Source organism: Aulonocara stuartgranti (genome assembly GCF_965226115.1).
Source record: "Aulonocara stuartgranti genome assembly, chromosome: 12".
NCBI classification, from domain to species: domain Eukaryota; kingdom Metazoa; phylum Chordata; class Actinopteri; order Cichliformes; family Cichlidae; genus Aulonocara; species Aulonocara stuartgranti.
Window position 1 is genome coordinate 26707336 of NC_138948.1, and position 22848 is coordinate 26730183.

At 41.0% G+C, this 22848-nt stretch overlaps 1 protein-coding gene across 3 annotated transcripts in view; it reads left to right on the plus strand.

Annotated features, from left to right (window-relative positions):
* The window catches only part of gapvd1 (GTPase activating protein and VPS9 domains 1), a 32857-nt gene that overhangs the window by 678 nt on the left and 9331 nt on the right, over positions 1–22848 (plus strand). The window contains exons 2-17 of one of the 3 annotated variants that reach the window (XM_082555854.1): positions 9270–9488; positions 9829–10096; positions 10207–10779; positions 10872–10955; positions 11066–11200; positions 12378–12570; positions 13118–13198; positions 13502–13525; positions 16000–16157; positions 16433–16559; positions 16843–16968; positions 17084–17257; positions 19686–19823; positions 21045–21179; positions 21806–21925; positions 22548–22625. In XM_082555854.1, the coding sequence (XP_082411980.1) occupies positions 9304–9488; positions 9829–10096; positions 10207–10779; positions 10872–10955; positions 11066–11200; positions 12378–12570; positions 13118–13198; positions 13502–13525; positions 16000–16157; positions 16433–16559; positions 16843–16968; positions 17084–17257; positions 19686–19823; positions 21045–21179; positions 21806–21925; positions 22548–22625 (2599 nt within the window). In that variant the 5' untranslated portion in view covers positions 9270–9303. The remainder of the gene's footprint in view (positions 1–9269; positions 9489–9828; positions 10097–10206; positions 10780–10871; positions 10956–11065; positions 11201–12377; positions 12571–13117; positions 13199–13501; positions 13526–15999; positions 16158–16432; positions 16560–16842; positions 16969–17083; positions 17258–19685; positions 19824–21044; positions 21180–21805; positions 21926–22547; positions 22626–22848) is intronic. The other 2 variants (XM_082555855.1, XM_082555856.1) reach the window with 2 other exon arrangements.

Consider the following 22848-nt stretch of genomic DNA (forward strand, 5'->3'; position numbering starts at 1 on the left):
TTATTCAGATTTTGTGTTAGATATGCTTTCACCCACTCACTGAGAAAAGTGGGTGCGGTGTCTAAAGTAACGTAAAAACATAGGTACAAACATGATGATTGTAACGTTAAGGCTTGTTAGGCCTTAGGATATCAGAAGCATGTTGTCATTGAACACGACTATTCAAATAAGCGGTACATGTTTCTGGCAATAAGTAATTATCGCTCGGTTTTGTCCGTTATCATTATAGTAATTACTGGTAGATTACAAAAAATGAAGCCGGTTAACTCAAATTTAATTCAGCCTGTTCGTTGCCAATTGCAAAATGTGAAACGTTGCTCCTTGTCGTGTGTTATGTCTTTAAAAAAAAGTTGTAATTTCCCCCCCCCCAAGGTTAAGCTTAATGACAAAAACCACAACACAAACATACACGTATTTGTTGTACAGTACAGTGCAGTAAAGTCTTAGCACCTGTAAAATAACTAGAGCTACAGTTTCCACGTCCTTAGTTATCTAAGCCCATAACTCCCATATTGCTCATCACGTCATGCTTTTTTGTTTATAGCCTCAGTAGTCACTTTCAGTTTAAGTCTTTACTAAAAATTGAATGTGATTCAGATCTGACTGAGGCTCAGCAAACAGGACTTTATTCCTCTGTATTTGTGACTACAAAGTGCCTGACCAAGGTTCAAGTTTTTCAGTCTGAAACCTCAGCTACAGTCCATTCAAATTTTTTGCTCAAAATGCTCAATAGTAAAGCAAGCAGGCAGCAGTGGGGAGTCATTGTTAGTTAATCCAGATAATAATAATAATAATAATAATAATAATGATAATAATCATTATTATTATTATAAATTTGTTGTAATACAATGATCTGCAGCCACCCCTCAGGTGATGTTTACTTTTATTCTTGCTCCGTTTCATTTCGTGTTTCATCAGTTCTTGTCCTGATGCATTAATAAAGTGTGTGCTGGTTAAATTGGCCAAACCTGCAGCGAACGGTTAGTTTTTACTCCTTCAGAAAGGATTGAGGTTCAGGAAAAATGCTGAGAAAGGTCACCCGTAAGCCTCACATATTTTCTGTACACTATCTGCCTGCTGAGCAGTGTAAGAAATTCTGAGAAAGGGAAGTGTGAAGAGGATGTTTGCTCGGGACCGCAGATACCTTTTGTGGAAAGTGAAATCCTTTAAATCTATAAATAAAAAAAACACTCAGTTCTGTTGGTTTGTGTGTGCGCTCATGTAGTGGGTGGAGTGGGCTGTGATCCAAACACCTTTACTCCGATGCTGAGATATTTACTAGAAGTAGGAAGCGCAGAATAAGTCCCAGAACATTGTCCACGCTAACGGTGGTGTCTTGATACAGCCCCTTTTAAGACAATAATTTATCAATAATATCTGTGTAACCGAATGAGAAAAATAAATCTGGAGAAAAAAGCAAGAACAATGAGAGATTTATTTATTTATTGTATTGTGGTGTGGCATTGTATTATTATTGTTATCAAGATGGAGTTTTGCTAATGAGTCATTTCAGTTAGCTCCTTGGTTTGCTTTTTGCTCCCTGTCTTCTATTTTCCCCTCTGAGTATTTTCTTCACCACAACCTACTTAACTTCTGCTCACATTATCCTCCTTCATTTAATAAGCACCATCAGAAGTTTTTTTTTCCCCTAGACTTGCCCTGGCATTGATAATAAATTAAGGCGTTTAGAGATGTTATGAGTGAACACTCGGTCCTCTCGTGACTCATGTTAACAGATTTCAGTGGCTGTCCTGCCACGACTTTTATTCTCACATGCAGGTTACAGAGTTGAAGATTATGCCTTCCCTCAGTGTCTGTTGTTTGGTTTCTCTTCTGCTTTAGAGTTCCTCTGTGCTCTCCATGACTGACTCACCAGGTAGCTCTACTCTGTGGATTGTATTGACGCTCGCATGCACATGAGGCTGTGGCAAATGGCAGTAAACCTCTCTGCTAGACACTTAAAAGCCTAGTTGCTTTTTCACTTCTGTCCAAATATGTGAGGAATGTGCTTATTCAAGAAGATGAGCGGCTCAGTGGAAGTGCGCCATAAGTGTGCTTGTAAGCCAATCCCATATGGAAAAGAAATAATAAAAACATATATGATTTACTCATGAAAGTGGCCACTTTCATGAGTAAATCATATATGTTTTTAGTAAGTATACAAAACATACAAGTTTCATTATATAATTTTTCAAGGGATCTTATATGTGTTTTCCCTCTTGTATGCTTTTCATACAAGTTTCATACAAGACAGATAAAAACTTTATAAGATTTATATATATCTTTTCCATATGGGAATTACCTGTCAGTGACTTACGTTCAGATCTGAAATGACTTTTGAACTGAGAGAAAATGACTTTTTTGTCTTTATTATTCTGATCTGTTAATTTACAAAGGTCCAAAATCTAGAGCAGTTTACAGTACAATAAAGACCCAACCAGGGATTTGTTGTTCCAATGTATTAGTATCATCAGTAGTGGAACGGGAAAATTCAACATCACAAAATGGATAAGCCTTTCTGTAACCACTGGACTATGGTAAAGTTTGGAAATGATTGGCACCTTTTTTACTAATCATTGGTTAATCATTTTGGTCATTTCCAAAGCTTAACGGCTGACTGATGTGGGTTTTTCTGTTGTTGTTGTTTTTTTTAGCCTTTATGTTGATAAGCACAACATCTGAAGCCTTAGTTCACACTGATCATTAATATTTGACATTTTATAAATAACACAATTTGTTAATTAATAGAGAAAATAGAGAGATGATTGAAAGTAGAGATTGGTACTGACAGTGACTACTCCTTGGTCTTCTTCTTCCTGCTTAATGTGCAGACTCAGGCTGGCAGACTTGGGGTGAAACCCTCCATGCATTGTAAGGAGCTTGTGTTGATGTCAGTAGCTTCAAGGGCTGGGCGATATGGCCTATATCCATATCACGGTATAATTAGAAGCATGTGTGGTAACGATATATATCGCGATATATTCTTTTCTTCTGTATAACGTATTTTACACACTATAAGGCACACTTAAAATCCTTTAATTTTTCTCAAAAATCAACAGTGTGCCTTATGTATGAATTCTGGTTGTGCTTACTGACCTGAAACCGATTTTATGTGATACACGGCACGCAGAAATCTGTCAAAAAATGTTTTAGTACGACTTTGGTAAGCTATGAAGGCGCACCGCTTGATGGATTGCCGGAACATTACGGCTGCTTGCGAAGTAATCTGGGTCCAAAACTCCGTCTTCTTCAGGTCCCAAAGTCAAACGAACACTGTGGCATTAGGGCTGTTCGATATTAGAGCAGGGTGATATGACCAAAAATATTTATCACAATATACATTTGAAAATTTGCGATAACGATATAACTGACGATATAATTGACACTAGACAAAATGCTTTACAACTCCACAACTTTATTAGTGCAAAAAACCCTATCAATGTATTTTCACTTAAACAAGCAGCTGTTTTTTATGTACATTAAAGTTATATAAAAATGTAATAGTGCAAATTCCTTGCTGACAATTTAACCAAAAGGCATTTCCAGTGGAAATTGGCCGACATATCCTCAGCATAACCATGTATAATATCCACAAAACTTAAAAAGAGGTTATACACACACAATATGGTAATATTATGTTGAAGCACAGTACGTATCACTCCGTGTGGCGCCTGCCTACGATAGCCGTAATGCTCCGACAATCCATCAAGCTGTGCAGCTTCGTAGCTTAGCAAAGTCGTACTAAAACATGTGACAGATTTTTTTAGTGCCGTGTACGACATAAAATCGTTTCGAGGTCAAAAGGCACACGGGATTATAAGGGGCACTGTCGATTTTCAGAAAAATCAAAGGATTGATTTTAAGTATGCCGTATTTTCCAAACAACACGATAATAACGACGGCCCGCTAGCATGCGCTACCAAAAATAGTGCTTTGTTGTATATCTGACGGACAAAAGCTAAACCAGTTCCACACCACTGGAGTTGCAGCATTTTTACAAACCAATTCTGGTTCATCCGTTTCATTTAACGATCCACTTTCGCTCTTCTCATTCTGCGTCGCCGCCATGTGCGTATGTAAACAAAGGCACTGCGCATGCGCATTTTACCCATATTCTATCGCGATATTTCATTTTCCTATCGTTGCCCAAAATTACACCGGTATTACCGTGAACGGTATGATATAGCCCAGCCCTATTCGATATAACGATATATATCGGATGACGATATAAAAACGTCTATCGTTTCATTTAAAATAAACTGTTTACGGCAATATTTTTTTCATCGTTTTGATGGACACTGTAGTGGCTATATTAATTTCTTAAAGTTCTCTATTTCTCTTATATTTAATATAACCACACTACGGACGGACAAGCGCCTGTTTTTATGCGTTATGGTTAGCAACAACGATGGTAACACCATCGCGTGTCCGCTTGTTTATGTTCCACATAAACCTTTCACAATAAAGCTCAAGATCCTGTTGAGACTTTTCAAAATAAACTGAATCACGTGAAAGAGCAGATTATTTATGGATGAGAAGTAAAAAAGAGCCGCCAGGTGCTAAAAAATAGACCTTAGACTCAAACGTTAGAACAGGCTTTTCCCCGCAGCACCCTGTGTAATAAATACTCATAAAGAAAACTGAGGCTGTTACAACTTATGTCTAAAAATGTATCGTTTCATGCATCGGTTAAAACACTCGACTCCAGCTACATGACGCGCAGCTGGAAACACTTCATGCAAGTCGAGCTGCCCGAGATTCACAGAATTTACAGAACTTGTTACATTTTTGTGATTTATATCGCTATCAGGACGATAGAATTCTTTTTTCGGGAAATGAGATTTTGGTCAAATCGCACAGCCCTATGTGGCATCACTGAGAGTTAAAAGCTGTCTAAATTCTTTCATCTTTAATAAAATGATGAGCGTTGCTGCTCTACCAGGTGTAAAAATTAAGTTTAACATCCAGGCATCCATGAAAACAGAATTTATTAAATTCAACGGAGTTAGAAGTTAGCAGGAAGTTAGCTCGCTAGTTTCCACTTAATGTTTTGACTTGCTATATCAAAAATTAAAACGTACAGCTCTGCTATCACTTCCAACATAAATGAAGACAGAAAACTAAACAGCAGTGACTTTTGTAGGGTTACTGAAGTTGGGCTAGCTGGTATATAATGATGTCCTACGTGATCGCTAGCAAAACAGTTACGTTAGCATAACATTAGCACAGTGAAGCTGAAGGATGAACGCTAACTTTTTTCCACTCGATAAAAGTTAACGTGAAGGTTTCTGGTGGTTAGGGACAAATGCAATTGCATGGCAGGATGCTATAAAGGGACCAAACTTCAGTCAGGAGAACAACTGAGATAATCCATCCACAATACGAGGTTGGTCATTAATATACTGCAACAACATGGGAATAGAGCAGCTGCGAGAGAATTCAGCATTAATGAATCAATGGTACGGAAGTGGAGGAAACGCAGTTTTTGGTTTTCCCCATATTCCAAAAGTGCTTCGTCTCTTTGCTATTACTGTCGCCCGGCATAATTTGCAGATGATGTTGTTTGCAGCCGCTGTAATGCTTTCGACCAAAACAGGTGCAGCTTGATGACACCATCAACATGCTCTATCGCGGTAGAGCGGTATAGTCAAAATCTCTACCGTTGGCCAAATTTATATCGTTTCTACCGTATACCGTTTATACCGCCCACCCCTAGTAGCTTCTATCTCCTCCTTTGGCCAGCTTATCATCACAGTGGGGTATCTGATCACAGGCATGTTGATTGCCCAGATCTTGTTCTTCACATTCAGCTGACTCCTCAGGAATTGCCAAGCTAAGATCCTGTAGGACTTTTATATACAGACAAACTGGTGATGGCTAACTAACAAGACATAGGAGTGGTGGACAAACAGAGGAAAACACCCCTAGTGACAGATGTATCTATACCGAGTGATAGCGACATCAGGAGGAAGGAACACGAGAAGCTGGAGAAGTACCAAGGGCTGAGAGAAGAGCTTGGGAAGCTGTGGAGGGGGAAGGCAACAGTAGTCGCTATGGTAATTGGAGCACTCAGGGCAGTGACCTCCACACTGGGGGAGTGTCATCCCTGGAACAACATCTGAGATCTCTGTCCAAAGAGCACAGTCCTAGGCATCTGTTAGAGGGCCCGAGCTTGAAGGGATAGAGATCGCCTGCAGGGCGAGTGGGGAATTTATTTTATTTTATTTTTTTAGATGTGTAAAGCTGGTTTCAAAACAAACAACAACATCACATCTAGGTTATGCAGACACGCGTTGTTGACATTATGTCTACGTTACATGTATATTGTTTGTAACTACATTATGCTAAACAATTTTTAGTACAGTGACGCGCTGGGGTGACTGGAATCTAATGGCATGCATGTCTGTAAATAAGTGTTCATCAAGCAGTTATAATAATAGAGCTTACAATTGATTACTACTTCTTATACACAAAATATGTTGCTTGCAAAGAATAATAATAATAAATGTCTTTATTCTAGTGCTGTCAGTGTTAATCTCATTAAAATGACGTCATAACCGCATTAACGCAGCAAATCTCCGTTAGCGAGTTAACGTGGATCGCCCCGTGCGTGGGGCTGCACGTTAGCGCAGGTAGCTTGTTAATGCATTAGAGCGGGTAGCTCGTTAATGCGTTATTGCCGTGCAGCCCCACGCACGGGGCGATCTACGTTAACGCGCTAACGGAGATTTGCCGCGTTAATGCGGTTATGACGTTAACGTCATTTTAACGACGCTGACACCACTACTTTATTCATTTCTTTGGTGTTTCTGATCAGCCATTTTTACCATTTGACTATATATAGTCACATAATGTTATAATGCTGCTTTTAATGAAAAATGTAAACATAAAAATGATGAATAGTGAAGTAAAAGAATCGCTGTTTGTTCTTTGCCATGGGAATTCAATGTAAAGCCAATCATTATGTCTGCATAACCAATTTGATTTGCTTGGTGTATCAGCTCTAATGTTGTAGTTGTCTGTTATCTTCCGAGCAGTGACGCTGCCCTGCAGTCGTTCCTGCTTTTAAGGCAGTTTTCTCCATTAGTCTTATTCTTCTTCTCCTCCCAGTGCCTAAACTCCTTATTTTAATCGTTTTTTTAAATGTTTGCAACCACACACAAAGAGGCTTTTGTGGATAGAATTAAGGAAGAAATCATTCAAATTTCACGCATTCTGCTTGGATTATGTGTTTTGGCTGTGTATGAGTAGCAAAGGAAGAATGATTTGCATTTTCTGCTCTGTAGCGCGTCCCAGAGCTTGTGACAAAGCCTGCTTTTGCAGTTGTCACTGGGCCAGTCTGTAAAACACACTGAATGCAAATGATCATTTTCCTTGTATGATGTAACCATCATGAACAATGTAGTATGTGGTGTGATCTTAATTTTCTGGGAATCTGCCCATGAGGGGAAAAAAGAAACAGAGTTAAAATTTTCTCCTTCAAGGTCAACCCCTTGTGCATCTTTGGACCACTTTTAGGACTGTTGAAAGTTCTGTTAGGGCTACCTGTACTGTGTACTCTGCAATTATTTAACCAAGGATCTGAAAACACACAGAGGTCAAACATAAACTTATTTAAAAATAACCCAAATTTGAGTGGAGGTTCATCACTGGTGTTGTGAACTGGGTCTCTGGTCATAGCCATTGTGTACTGGCACACCGTGCATTGAAATTTGGACCTCAATACTCCATTTGGTCGATCTTTGTTTTTATTATTTATTATATTTTATTTTCAGATGTTACAGACGGGACAGACATGAGTGAGGGATAGGAAAGGGAGAAAGAAAGAGGAAGGAAAGGAAAAACAGAAGGGGAGAGGGACAGTGAGAAAGGGGGGGAGAAAAAAAAATCTCCTGGATCACCTGTTGAGAGAAGAATAGAAAACAAGCAAAAAAAGACAAAAAAAAAAACAAAGCAACATACTAAACACAACACCATCGCATTAATCTAGCTAAGTGTAAACAGCAGTAAATACTAAATATTCAATGTTGTGCAGCACGCAGGACAGATGTGCTTCGAAGTAGCAGCCAAGAAAGGTGTAATTTGGGTCTACGAGCAGTGAACACCCGTGTGCATACCTGTGTGCATCAGCGCGCTTGTATTCCAAAGGTTTCTCCATGTAATGATCTGCTAGGGAGTGTGGGGGGGCCACAGCCCCGTCCTCCAGGGTGTGAAGCAGGTATGGAGGAGATCAAAACTCCAGACATCCAGAGGCCCCCAGAACACAAGAGACCATGGAAGACCAACAGAGGGGCAGCCGCGCCACTGTTCCAGTAAGAGCTGAGGAGAGTCCCAGATGAGGGTTCACTCAGCAGCCGCGGAGCAGAAGCCAGGGGGAGTTGCAGTGACGCGCCCATGAGCTCCACCGGCAGCCAGCTGTGCCTGAGTGACCGAGCCCCAGGCCGAGAGGCCGGGGGCACCCCACCCCCGAAGGGGCCCGAGCGAGCCCCAGGCTCCAGGCCCCGATAAGCGGCCGCCAAGGAGGATTGAAATTTGGACCTCAATACTCAATACAAGAAGAGGATCCTAAAGTGGAGGGCAGCCAAATTTAAAGTGTTGTTTTTCTTCTTCTCGGGGGCCGATTCCCAGAACTTTTTGATCATACCCCATATTAAGCCAATTCTTTAGAGAGAAAATGATCTGCTATAGAACAATTGCAAACCATTAGAATACTACTCTCTACATATACTTCATTTCATACATATACTTGACCCTTCAACAGCACGGTTGCCTGTGGTAGAACGTTACAATAACTGCCCAAAAAGTGACTAAAAGACAGTTTCTCCATTTTGTTTGTTTAAAAAAACAAAACAAACATTAAAAAAAAGGAAAAGGTAAATCCTTTCAGTTTCAGCACTTTATAGTTTTTCCAGGAATTTAATCCTTCACTTTCACAAAGTTGAGACTTACAGGAAACTGAATAAAATGTAACATGTGTGGCAAACAGTATTTAATAAAACCAATAGCATCATTTTATTGTCCCTGCCTGGTGAGTTCTCACTTCCTCCTACCAATGTGCCCTTGTGACACAACTGTGACTGAAATATCAGAAACTTCTGTGTGTGAAATCGGTGCAGTTCCCCTGATAGAAACCTTTCTCTTGTTGATGTCACGGTTGATAAAAGTTTTTTTTTTTTTTTTTTTTTTTTAAAATGTCTATTTAGTTTTAGTTCTGCATACTATACCGATTTACGTTGTTTCCATTGGATCTTGTCTCTTTCATGCTCCAGTCATTTGCCTCTCTGCCTGAGTGAGCCGTTGAAGATGGTGAAGCCAGATATCCACACTCTGGCCCACCACCTGAAGCAGGAGCGGCTGTATGTGGCGTCAGAGAAGCAGCTGATCCAGAGGCTCAACAGTGATGTGCTGAAGACAGCTGAGAGGCTGTACCGCGCTGCATGGATCGCAAAGCAGCAGCGCATCAACCTCGATCGTCTCATTCTCACTAGGTTAGATCTACTGTCACGATTCACTGTATTGTTGGCGAATAAGAGAAAAGTCCCGAATATTTTGTATTTTTAACCTATACGCAGAGAGCAATGTAAAAATTACAATTTATTTGGGGGAGAGTTAAGGAAAGTTGGGCATTTCCAAGATTTGACTTGGTTTGCAGAAAGACATTTTAGCCAGATTGGTAAGTAAAACAGAGCTAGATGCAAACATTTTAGTGCAATTCTAAACTTTTAGTTGAGTTTGGTCTTTTTAGGGAGGAAAAAATGGAAAGATTAAAACTGCTGTTGGTGGAAGGAATTCTATAAAATGTGGTAATGACACAACTCTGTTCCACAGTGCTGAGGCCTCTCCGGCTGAATGCTGCCAACATGCCAAAATGTTGGAAGATACACAGTTTATTGATGGCTACAAGACTCTGGGCTTTCATGAAACAATCTATGGAGAGTTCTTGGCCAGGTTGAGGGATAATCCCCGGCTGGTTGCGTCCTGCTTGGTGGCAGGAGAGAGGCTGATCCAGGAGCACACTCAAGGTGCCATATATACAGTCTTCACCTCACTTTATGGCAACTGTATCATGCAGGAGGATGAGAGCTACTTACTACAGGTCAGTGATCCCACCTGCTTCTGCTGTTACACATTAGTAACAGTTTCATAGGTTTTCAGTGAGATAAGAGGTTTTCGTCTGGTTCATCCATCTTTCTTTCCAACTACCAGGTGTTGCGGTACTTGATAGAGTTTGAGCTGAAGGAGAGTGACAACCCTCGTCGTTTACTCCGACGGGGAACCTGTGCCTTCAGCATACTGTTCAAGCTCTTCTCCGAGGGCCTTTATTCCGCCAAGCTCTTCCTCACTGCCACCCTACACGAACCTATTATGCAGCTTCTGGTTGAAGATGAGGACCACCTGGAAACCGACCCAGCCAAAGTGACGGAGCGCCTCACTCCGGCCCAGCAAGAGCGCTACGGAGAGAAAGGCTCTGAGGGCTACAAGCAGAGGGTGCAGGCAGCTGTCGAAGCGAACGAAGCCAAGCTGGTCGCTCTGGTCAACAAGTTTATCGGTTACTTGAAGCAGAACACCTACTGCTTTCCTCACAGCCTGCGCTGGATCGTGTCCCAGATGTACAAGACTTTGTCATGCGTAGAGCGTCTTGAGGTGGGAGAGGTGCGCACCATGTGTACAGATCTGCTGCTGACCTGCTTCATTTGTCCAGCTATAGTTAACCCAGAGCAGTATGGCATTATCTCAGACGCACCGATCAATGAAGTGGCTCGCTTCAATTTAATGCAGGCAAGTGGCGCAGCACGTTTTCTCTTTGTAATGTCATATACACGGCCATTCTGTTGTGGATGGGTTTACAATGTTTTTGTTTTGCCATACAGGTGGGGCAACTTTTGCAGCAGTTGGCAATGGCCGACGATGATGCAGACCCAAGGCGGAAAAGCAGTTTGTCCAAGTTTGATAAGGTAGGTCTGTTTCTGTAAACAGAGTAATGTGTTTTTTGTTTGGGTTTTTGGGGTTAAAAAATGAGGGGCCTTATGTACTAAGATGTGTTTTCTGGGTCTCTGTTTGGCAGAGTTGTGTTGCTGCTTTTCTGGATGTGGTGATTGGCGGAAGAGCAGTTGAAACCCCACCCATGTCCTCAATGAATCTTCTAGAAGGCCTCAGTAGGACTGCAGTCTATGTTACTCATAATCAGCTGCTTTCTCTGGTAGGCTGTTTTACAGTTACAGTATATGTCCCTGTTATGTGTTTTGACAAAAACAAAGTACTTGCAGGTTAATCGTTGGTATGTTATCAAATTTCGAAAATTTAGCTACTCTATTGAGCCACTCGAAGGTACTTGAAAGCCAATAGCAGGATGAGATGGCTCTAATTAATGTATTAGAGAAATTGTTCTAAGTATCCTACATATAGCTCTGTCTGACTTGATGGGATATGCATTAATACATGGATTTTTATTCAAGATCATAAAACAGATCAAATTCCTTTTAGTATGAAAGCTAGGTGCGGTCATTTACTCCAATCACTGCAAAAATAACTTTGTAGATGAACTGAAGCCGTGTGTAACTCCACACTGGGAACCAGTTTAGGTTTCCAAAGAACTTTGACAAATCCAAATTCGCCTTTAAGATCAATCGGATGATCTTGGAAAATGCTACATTCTACTTCCTGCTTACACTTCAGGTTCTAAGGACTGTGAGGACTTCATTTTTGATAGATATAATGTGCTCTGATCTTGATCGGAGGCTTATAAATAAATACAATCTATCTAAACTATTCATACACAAACATTGGTTCTTTGAGCAAAGCTGAGCAATTACTCAAAGCTGGAAACGGAGTAGCTTATATTAGTAACTTTTAAATTCTAAAGTAAATTTCCCTGCAGAAATCTAAATCAAGCTTTAGTGGTATCAAGAAGCTTAGTGCCAGTTTTTAAGTTTCTCTGTTTATTAGATAATTTGTCTTTCTGTGAGTTAATGAAGCTCTTAACATGCTTTTGTGGGCTTTTCCAACTTTGTGCATCATTGCTTCCTTGAATGTCTTATGAAAAACCTTATCTGGAGAAGTGCATTCTTAGTCCAAAATCAGATTTTATATGCCTGTACTTAAATATATACTGAGGGGCACCTCTCTGCACTTCTAATTTTGTCTGTTTAATTGGGACAGCTGGCTCAAAGTAGCTTCTGAAGAAGTCATTAGTGCAGAATTTAAGTAACGTATTCCAGTCTGCACTTCCAGTTATTACTCAGTACGTTCCACGAACACATGAAAACGGTGTAGTCCTTTTCCATGGCCTGTAATTGTGGCTAAGGATCAAACCATGTCTTACATATTACCTATAAAGAAGTCCTGGTAACTCGAGACTGTTTTCCTTGCAACTCTAGGTGGAGTTTGTTCGAGGCTTGATGGCAGGGGACCACCTTAGAGAGGAGGAGCACATGGCATTGGAGACCCTGCTGGCCAATGTGCCTCAGTCTCGGACTGTTAAGAGCAACAGCCTGGAGCTCACTCCATCCAACACCCCTCAGCTCTCTCCAGCTACTACTCCTGCCAACAAGAAGAACAGACTTCCTATAGGTAGCTTTCTCCACAGCACCTGTCCTTCTGTGACTCTGGTTATTAAGACTGTATGCACTGGTGTACATGATCTTAAAAAACTTTTGGCTTGATAAAACATCACAATTTGATACAAGGACTAGAAGATATAAGTCTAGAGTTTGTCTAATGAGGGGCAAAGTAAACAATTAGAGTTGAACGGTGATAGCTAGTGAAAGCCTGTATTTTATGAGAAGCTAATGAGCTACTTCTTAGCTTGTTATAAAGATAATTAGTATGGCCTGGATTGAGGCTCTATTAGAGAAATGACAACCAAATAAATTACCAAATATAAATGAACTAATTTTAATTGGAATGGATGGAAAAGATGCATAGATTACCTTCATTACCATTTTCAAGACAAATGATTCTGTAGCAACTCGCCTTAATTAGAAATGAATCACTTGTGCATTTATTTACTCAATCTTGACTACTTGGACTACTTTGAATTCTCAGATACTTTGTATTCTGTCTCCAACTCCCTACCTTGTCCTTTTCCTTTCCTCCTGTGCTGCCAATGAATGACCAGGACAACACTTAGCTGCTATAACATCCTGGGACCCCACAACCACCACCCTGTCTGCACACATTCCATTAGTAACCCCTTTTGGTGGGTAGCCTGTCAGTCGTGTTAGTGGACGAGAACCTAACCCTCATATCTGTGGCTTCTCTCAGCTTTATGTTAGATGACACTCATAAGACGTTGGTTCACGCTCCAAGCTGCACAGAAACCACGCTGCCGCACAACTTGTTACCTAGCACTGCTGTTGTCGTTGTGCTCTCAACATGCCTGCTTTGCCCTTCACAGTGCTTTGGCTGATTATTAGAGCTAAGATGTTATTCCACTCATTTTGTTTTATACGTTTTTTATTTTTGTTTTCTTCCCCCCCTGTTTCTTTGCTTCCTTAATCAGCGGAATATGGCTATTCATTACCAGGTAGAGTGGGGAAAATCTATCTTTCACCTTTTTCCCTTCTGGTTTATACCTCAGCTGGACTAAGCTAAAGAAGAAACTATTACAGTTAAGGATGGTCATGGTGACGAATTTCATAGTCGGCTAAATAACAAATAAAATTAGGCTAACCAACCAGTATAACTTAGAAACACTCAGATATCAAGTTAAATTTGAAGACCGTTTAATGGACAGTGCCAAAAAGTGTCTAAGAAAGACATTTGAGTTTAATCACATTCTTCAACAATGACTCAAGTGTGGTACCTCACATCACGTATTATCATGCATTATTCTATAATTTGTGAAAAAAGGTTAAAATCTAAAATACCAAGAATAAATCATCTATTTATTTTCTTCCTCTTATCCGGGTGGTGAGAACCTCTATGACGATGTCAGGATTGCAGCTCCCCCTGGTGGAAGATGGCTGCATAACATTTAGGCCACAATGTATTGAGCATCAGTTGAACTGTTAACAATTAAACGACTAGTATGTCTGGTACTGACTCATGATAATAGTAATGATTAGCTATCTAGTCACGCACACCCTTAATTACAATGTCTTCTTATAATCTCATACTTTGATGCCATAGTTGGTTTCTCACACAGGTGAAATTAATTGTATTAATTCGGGCTTAGCTTGATTATATTGGCTCCTTGAAACTTTTGCCAGCATTTGTTTCTCCTGTTTCAATTTGATTTTGCTTTTATGGGAGAATTATTGATAAAAACACTTGTTTTGCAAAGACAAATGCAATCCAGGGTGAATGCCATATGGCCTAATATCTTTCATTTGTGTGTAATGTTGTTTGGAAAATTCCATTGAGATGGAATATCAGGTGTCAATAGTTACTGTAGAATCTTAAATCTATTTTAAGGCCTGTGCTCGTTTCCAGTGCATGAACTAAAGAATATATGCATGACGTTATAGTTACTAAAAACTAAAAAGCAGGTAAAATATGTTAGACCCTTCGTTTTCTTTTTACGTATGTATATCAAGTGCTACTCTGTGCTACAGTGCATTCGGCCTGCTATTTTTAAACCGTGAAAAGCAGGTAATTTGGTATTTGAATATACATAGTGCACTGTGTTTCAGTGTTGGTAATTTTAAATTAAAACAGTGAGTTTGTTAGTTTTGGAGATTGTTGCATGTTAATAAGTTGGACGATTTTTTTTCCAACTGGACAATATGAGTCTAACAACTTGGGTGGATGTGTGTGAGCAGAGTAGCTCTAATTGAATAAACAAAAAGGCGGCGGCGAACCTATTATACCAGCTTGTGAAACGTGGCCTTTGGGGCAGGTTGTAGACTCTGCTGTACTTGTAGAGACCATTAAAAACCAGATCTTCATGACTCTCAAAGTCATGCTGATGAGAATGAATGTCGGTATCTGCATATAAAAGATTTACATAACCATCATGACTTCAACCATCAGTTTGCAAAGACCTGTCTTGGAGGCTGAAGCTTTTAAGAACGATGAACGATAACACCGAGAAACACTGCATGCTTATGTGATCTCGACATGCCAGTTTCAAGTTAGCCACATCACAAAGCATGGCTTTCTTCATCCTTCTTACCAAAATTTTGAACTATAGTAAGGCATAAAAATAGCCACAGAGTCTATGAACTAAAGTCATGGATCAACAACGGGACGTGAACGATGCCACATTAATTACAAAATACTGCCGCCACTCTGTTATGAACCTGTGGCAGAATGAGAAATGATACAAATATAAAATAGCTTTCAACTCTAAAGTAATGTGAAACAGCAAATTATGGGCTCAATGGTGCAATTCTTTAACTTGCACTATCGGCAGATACGACCTCCTTAATTTATTTACACCCTTGCACATAATCGGACACACCATTTATTAACATGTGAGCCATCAGCAAAAGATACACTCTCAGGAAGTTCTTGAAATGTTTTTCTTCGACATGTCTGAATAAGATTGTTGTGTAACAAGTTTGTGCCACACTCTCTTAGCAGTAGAGCTGTCGACATAATTAAACAGTACCACAGTATTTTTTATTTTTATTTTTTGGAGTGGCATGATGAGCTAAGCCTTCATATAAAACTCACATCTGTCCGTATCTTAACATCTTAATCAGTAAACTGCTGAATATATTAAAGTAATATTTCTGATTTGTAAAGGATAACTTCATACATAATCAGCACTAACCTTGTTTTTTGTAGCAAATTACTGTCACACGTGAGATAAACTAATCTTATATGTCACATGGGTGTGTAGCTACCTGCAGATGACTATGACGCTGAGCTCAGCTTACATAGAACTCTGAGTCTGCTTTCCAGCTCCTGCCTGCTGCTGTTCATTTTCACACATGCTCTTTGGTTGATGTTGTTTTTGTTTAAAAACAGATTCCTTATTTGTGACTATAAAAGGGGAAAAAAAGGTAAAAATAACACAGTTCCCTTTCCTGTTTCCTTCAACCCACCAACCAGCATCTGCTCGAAGCCGGAGCCGTTCCAACATAGCCCAGGAGGGGGAGGCAGAGGCCAGCTCCCAAGAGTCCCTACAGGAGCTGGTACCAGAGGAGGTGCTGGTAATTTCATTGGGAACTGGTCCTCAGACTGTCCCTGGGATGATGTCAGAGAATGAGGTAATGTGACTTGATGCAATAAATTCAGTTGAATATATTTTTTTTCCTGTCAGTAAAGGGAAGTGTGGTTACCTAGAGAATGTTTCTTCCAGTTTCCTGTTACTTTTGTGTTCTTGCAGTGTTACGCAAGATACCACAGATCTCACAGAAAACAAACTCCCTTATCTAAATATGACCTTCTGCTTTTACTCAGAATACCTCTAGGAAAAAAGAGCAGTATTAGCCCAAGTTTACAGCTGATCTTAAGTAATATTGTTGCATATGCTACCCTCTAGGTTTTGAATCAGATGGCTGATGGGGCCCAGGTGGATGGCCATGCTGATGACACTAAGCTGCATGGAAAACCAGACAAAACATTGCGCTTCTCTCTGTGCAGTGACAACTTGGAAGGAATCTCAGAGGGTCAGTCTGGAATGCCATGACGTGACATATGTTGTAGCTATGTTTTCCTTCTAAATTTTAAAATATGAAGGATTTCTGAAAGAGATTTTCATGAGAGTTTCATGTTTAGATTTGGAGAAAAGCACTTTTCCCCAGGTTAAAAAAATGTATACTGTAGCAAAACAACATAAGTGGTCTGGGCTAAAATATGCTGTACTTTAGTTTACTGAACTGCTGACTGAGTGACCTGTTGACCTTGCATGTCTTCACTTTCTAAAATGTATGTATTTATTCTTAACTTTAGGCCCTTCAAATCGTTCTAATTCTGTGTCATCTCTGGACCTGGAGGGAGAGTCTGTTTCTGAGCTGGGAGCTGGCCCGTCAGGGAGCAACGGGGTAGAGGCCCTGCAGCTTTTGGAGCATGAACAGGGTATGCATGTGTGTTTCTGAATGTATAGTTTAGTTGTAGAGGTTTAGAGGATTTTAGATACAGCAGTCCTCTATAAACAGACAAAGCGTCTGACAGCACCTTATCTTTATTTCAGCCACGACACAGGACAACCTCGATGACAAACTACGCAAATTTGAAATCAGAGACATGATGGGTCTGACAGATGACCGGGACATCTCCGAGACGGTCAGCGAAACCTGGAGCACCGACGTGCTCGGCAGTGACTTTGACCCCAATATGGACGAAGATCGGCTACAAGAAATAGCAGGTGGGTCGACGATTTGGGTCGCGTATTTGTAGACATTCATTGATCAGTAGGCAAATGAACGGGCGTACAGATCCCATGCGATCACTGCATATTTTATCAGAACCAGTCATGAATTGCTTACCACAGGGACTTTGTTTACGAAGTTGATTCAGGGACATGTCATTACTTTGTGGGTTTGGGTGAAATAGCATCAAATAGAAAAAATCTTTTAGTCAGTTCAGTTTCTGCAAAGATATTGCTCATTTTAGTCTGTAAGAGCCATAAATAATTATTTTGTTAGTCAAATATACTGAAGGGTGGAAATATAGGTCCCCAGTGAGAACTGTTTTTAAACTAAAGGAAAGGAATTTGATCTTTTTGTGTTTCAGATTTACAGATTTATGGAAACGGCTAAATAATAGTTGGTGTTGATAATCCTTTATCCTGAATCTATATTAAAATATAGGATATTGATATAGAGCATGATATTCTTTCACTGTACTGCAACCAACTCATGGATTTTATTGATTGTGCTGTTATCCTTTAATTCTTTGCCTGGCAGGGAGAAGGAAGTAAAAAATAAATGAAGATGAAGTTAATACAAAAACAGTGGTTGATAAGTACATGTGTTATTATAGTATGCTAATACGTAGGATGATTCAGTTTCTGCACTTTGTTGAGCCAAAAGTGTGACAGAGAAAGATGGGTTGGGAAAAAAAAATCAGGTTAATGTAATTTTAAACCAGCTGTGGAGATAATATTTGAGTCTTCTTCCTATTCAGCCCCTCATCTTCCTGTCTTCTTTCTCTCGGTCTTTTCTGTTCACATCCTTCCCCTGCCCATTTCTCTCGCTCTCTTTCTCTCTGTCTCTGACATTCACTCAGTCCCTGCAGTCTTATTGACCTTGGTTCCTTCTCATTTGCATCCACCATTTTTCATTCTTCGGAATATGGCGTTGGGGGACTTTTCCATCATTAAGTGAATTTACAGCGATTTCCTTATGTGTTTTCTCCAAGGGATTGGGTTATGAGATGCACATTAAATATCCATTAATACCTCATTATCCCACTGATAAGATTACCATGATAATGAGGCAGAAATTCTAATTGTTTCACTTCTTGTTGTGCCACTCATTTAATCATCCACCTGAAAGACAAGTACTCTGCGCCCCTACCTTGAAGACTGTAAACACGGACAGCGGGGTAGAGCTCTCCCACTGCCAATGAGAGCCCTGCCCCCGCCAACAGCAGCACACACTGTTGCCTGGGTGCTGGCACGCATGTAAGCTCATGCCACGCGTGTGCCACGAAGTGGAAGCATTTCGTACCAGGGGCACAGCTACCACAGGTTGACTTTCTGGTCATGAGCCTTGGACGCCCACTCCCACTCACACCTGCTAGCTCTTTTCCCTCGCCTCTGCATTCTTCCGCCTTGTTAAGCCACGGCTTCTCAAGCGGAGATGGAGGGGGAAGCTGTGCTGAGGAGTTTGCAGGAGTGTAGACAAAGCAGTAATTTGGTTGTGAATAATGCTAGGCTTAATCAACTGCTCAAAGTCATGGCCCCAGAGGCCAGGGCTGGGTGAGATATTACTATTAACCCCTGACCTTTGGCAGAGTGGTGCAGGTGCCTGTGGGTCCCAGCATGGAATGCATGTGACCTCTCTGTGTGCAAAGCTCACTGCTTCTGAACCCCCTTCTGCGAGTGAGTGGTTTATCTAGTATTTTTGCTTATCTCTGGCCTTTTTGCTGTTGTTTGAAAGTCAGACCTGAAGATTTGTTTATTTATTTTTATTGAATGTTTACACATCAAATCAGTACATTAACGACGGAGAGAAATTTGCCTCAAAAGCGCTGCAGATGCATACGATATGATCCACAAGGATAAAGCGATCTGAATACATACTGATCATTTCCACACAATTTATTAAGTTCCGTTCACGAATCTGATAATTTTACCTTTATAAGCATTTTTGTGCGTACACATGTCTAAAACTACACACAACTTCTCTCTCGCTCGCTCACATAACCTTTAATACATGTGGACGAATTGCCTCGTACGCACAGATCACGTCACATCGCATGCCGACGTGGGGTTTTGAGACAAATTTAACGCGACCATTTTCGCACAATTCCACAAATGTAAGCTGCGTTCAGTTCCAGTGTAAAACTGGGACATCTGGGCTTTAAGTTACACACAAATCACTGCACACATTTGCAAATCTCAGTATATGCTTGTGGATCATATTGTATCATATCGATCATGTCCTCTGCAACCCTTTTGAGGCAAATTTCTCTCCATAACGAACTGTCATGGAGTGAATATAGATACAATTATTTCATGAACTCGTCGACTTAATAGCACTGACAAGTAAGTCATTCATCATGCCAAATACACTTTCCCACTCCCGAAGGGGTTAACTCTTTGTCTTTTTCTCTTTCTCTGTTCTCAGGGGCAGCTGCGGAAAATATGCTCGGCAGCTTGCTGTGTCTTCCTGGCACGGGTTCAGTTCTGCTGGACCCCTATGGTTCCACCATCTCAGAGACCACAAGCGAGGCCTGGAGTGTAGAGGTCCTGCCTAGTGACTCAGGTGGGGGAAGCCAGGGTTTATTCTGCTGTTCCAGTGTCCTTTTGTTTTCACACTCATCCTCATTGGGTATTGTCTTATAGGTCTCAGGTGTGCGTTTGCATTCACATGTGTGCTTATTTATGCATGCAGTATATTTATGTTTCTTCCATATAGTAAGGAAGGGTGGGGGGAAGGGACACCAGGTGTGGTTGCACTGCATTCATACCAAAAAATGTGCACGTGCATCTGTCATCATATTTGTATGCACTTGCTTGTCTTTCAGGGCAGATCTGCCAGTGCCAGTAAAAGGCAGCTTAGGGTTTCCTTAGAGGGACCACCAGGTGTGTTTGCACCTGTGGTTGAGCAGTGGGGAAGGAAGCGCAAGGACAGCAGCTGTCCTCAGTCAGCTTACATGGTGTCAGTTCTTTATCTGGCTCCGACTTGCACGATACTGCTCTGAAACTGGTTTGTGCATTTTTGTTGTGTGTTTGTGTGTCACTAATCAGTCAAAGCATCATTAACATTGTTACGGTGTCTTTGCAAGGCAAATGCATTATTACGAGTTGCAGATTATATTTAGTCCGTTCTTGCAAATTGAACATTTAGACCAAACCTTTTGTTAATGGGAGATTACGTGCTTGAGTCCCTCTATTGAAAACCAGCGTTTTGTGAAAATCAGTCGAGAGCTTTATTAACAGTGTTTCTTCAAAAAGCTTGGGCCTTATGTTAATTGAAGTAGTACACCATTTCAATATGTGCTGTGCAGAAATGACATGCATGAGTGCCTTGATTGCTTTTTTTTTTTTTTTTTTTTTTTTTTTGGTTACGTTTGCCGCCCCTGTTGTTCTCTGTAATGGCGTGATCGGAGGCGTGCTTCAAGTAGAGCGCTTGTTTCATGGCTAGGCAGCAGAAAACTACACTCCGAAGAGCACTTCAACAACACATTATTACTAACGAGCATGCAAATGAGTACCGCTAGTAGTGTGGAGCCTCAGGGTTCGACCCAACTGCTCCGTTGGGTAGCCACAGAATTGGCTATACTAGCTTTATTGTTTGGATTGGCAGTTATAAGACATGATCATGTATGCTTTATTTGTTTTTTTTGTTGTTGTTTTCTTTTTCCATGTGTACAAAAGAAGGTAGTGCAAAATACTATCATCACAGCAATCTTCCTTGAGTAAGTTCAGATTCTTGTGGCCATTTTCATAAGAGAGATTTTTTTCCCTGTTTTTTCATGTGCAGAAGCCGCAGACCTGAAGCAGGAGGAGCGTCTGCAGGAGCTGGAGAGCTGCTCTGGGGTCGGCAGCACCTCAGATGACACAGAGGTCAGAGAAGTCAGCTCGAGACCCAGCACACCGGGCCTCAGTGTCGTCTCAGGTATAAACACCTTGTCTTAAATCTACTTTATTGGCTTCTGTTTACTATGAAAGATCTCATTCTGTTTTTGCCTCATTTTGTTATGTTTCTCTACTGGAATGTCGTTGCTAAATTCAGGTTAGATAAAACCATTCACACTCTCCTTGCTGGTGTGGAAAGAGTGGTCATGTTGTTAGGAGGGTCCTTACCAGCATAGTGGGGTCCAAGTGAATTTTTCTGTATGACGCAGAGGTTAATGTTCATTGCCTTGTCCATGGGCTCAGGTGCACGTGTTATGTTGACGTGCATGAAGTAGTATCCTAGATTAAGAAGCCAGCGGTGACGTTCCTGGTTCAGCTCACAGGAAAACGTCCCACGGGATCCAGCCGATGGATAGTATGCGTCTGATGATCACTCTTATCTGTGTCTTTCCCATAACCCACGGGGAGCTTACGCTACCAATTTAGAGGTCCCAGTGGGTTCCCGGCTGAGAGAGACCATACAGCATAGTCTAAAGAGAAAAATATCCTCTTTTGTTTTAGAACCATTGCACTTGCAGTTTTGCCCAAAACCTTGTTTCATAGGTGATATTGAGTTGTTTTTGTCCTAAATGTCAAAACACCTGTTTTGTGTGGGGGGTGCCACAGGTATCAGTGCGACGTCAGAAGATATCCCCAACAAGATTGAGGATCTGAGGTCAGAGTGCAGCTCGGACTTTGGAGGGAAGGACTCTGTGACCAGTCCAGATGGGGAGGAGTCAGGCCACGGTAGGAGTGTGTCACATCCCCACTAGGATTGCCAAACCATCAGTCTAGAGTCTGTCTGGTCACCATCTATCCCTGTCACTTTTACAGCTGTCACCAAAGTAAATCACAGTTTTGCTCCCTAAAACCATAAATATGACTTGAGGTTATATCGAAGGGTTGCATGCTCTTTGCTGGGGGGCCGACTTTGGAGACCACGGTACAGAATAAACCAGCACTTCATAATATACTGGCCCAACCAATACAACCCGCTCTGTAGCTTTGCAACATGTGAAAGTGCAGAGAGGAGCGCCCTAATATTTTCACCTTATCACATCAGGAACATTTTGTTGCAGGTCATTTAGGATATGTTGAGTGGAGATAAAACTAACAATTCCATCCGAGCCAGAGGCTGGGTCACGGCCTGTAGCCTGCCATACCACACTGAAGTAAGATGGCAGTAGACTGCTGACATATTGCTCCAATTTCACTTACTTTTTTGAAATATGGAGGCATTGGACGTACTGGGCTGGCCCACTTGAGATTAAATTGGCCTATTTAAAAAATGAATATTGGTGTGCATTGTAATTTCAGCGGCTCTGTAATGAATAGTCTTCTATATCTTTGTTGTTTTTTTTCTTTTCAGGAGCACACCATCTGACATCTCCACCATCACAGGTTGATTCCTTGCTGGCCATGTTTGATCCCCTTTCCACCGCCGAAGGTAATTTGCACTCCCAGAATGCTCTACAGCCAATGAGAGCTAAAAATGAGTATCATTAAATCCCTGCCATAATGTCATGGAATCGCAGAACAGCTTGAGCTGTGCAAAATTTACTCCAACCCCCAATTACTGGACATATTACTGTAAGTGCAAGTGAAATATCTCTTCATTGGCATCATTTAGAATCTCAAATTATTCTCAGCAGTCTTTGTTCTGGCTTCTG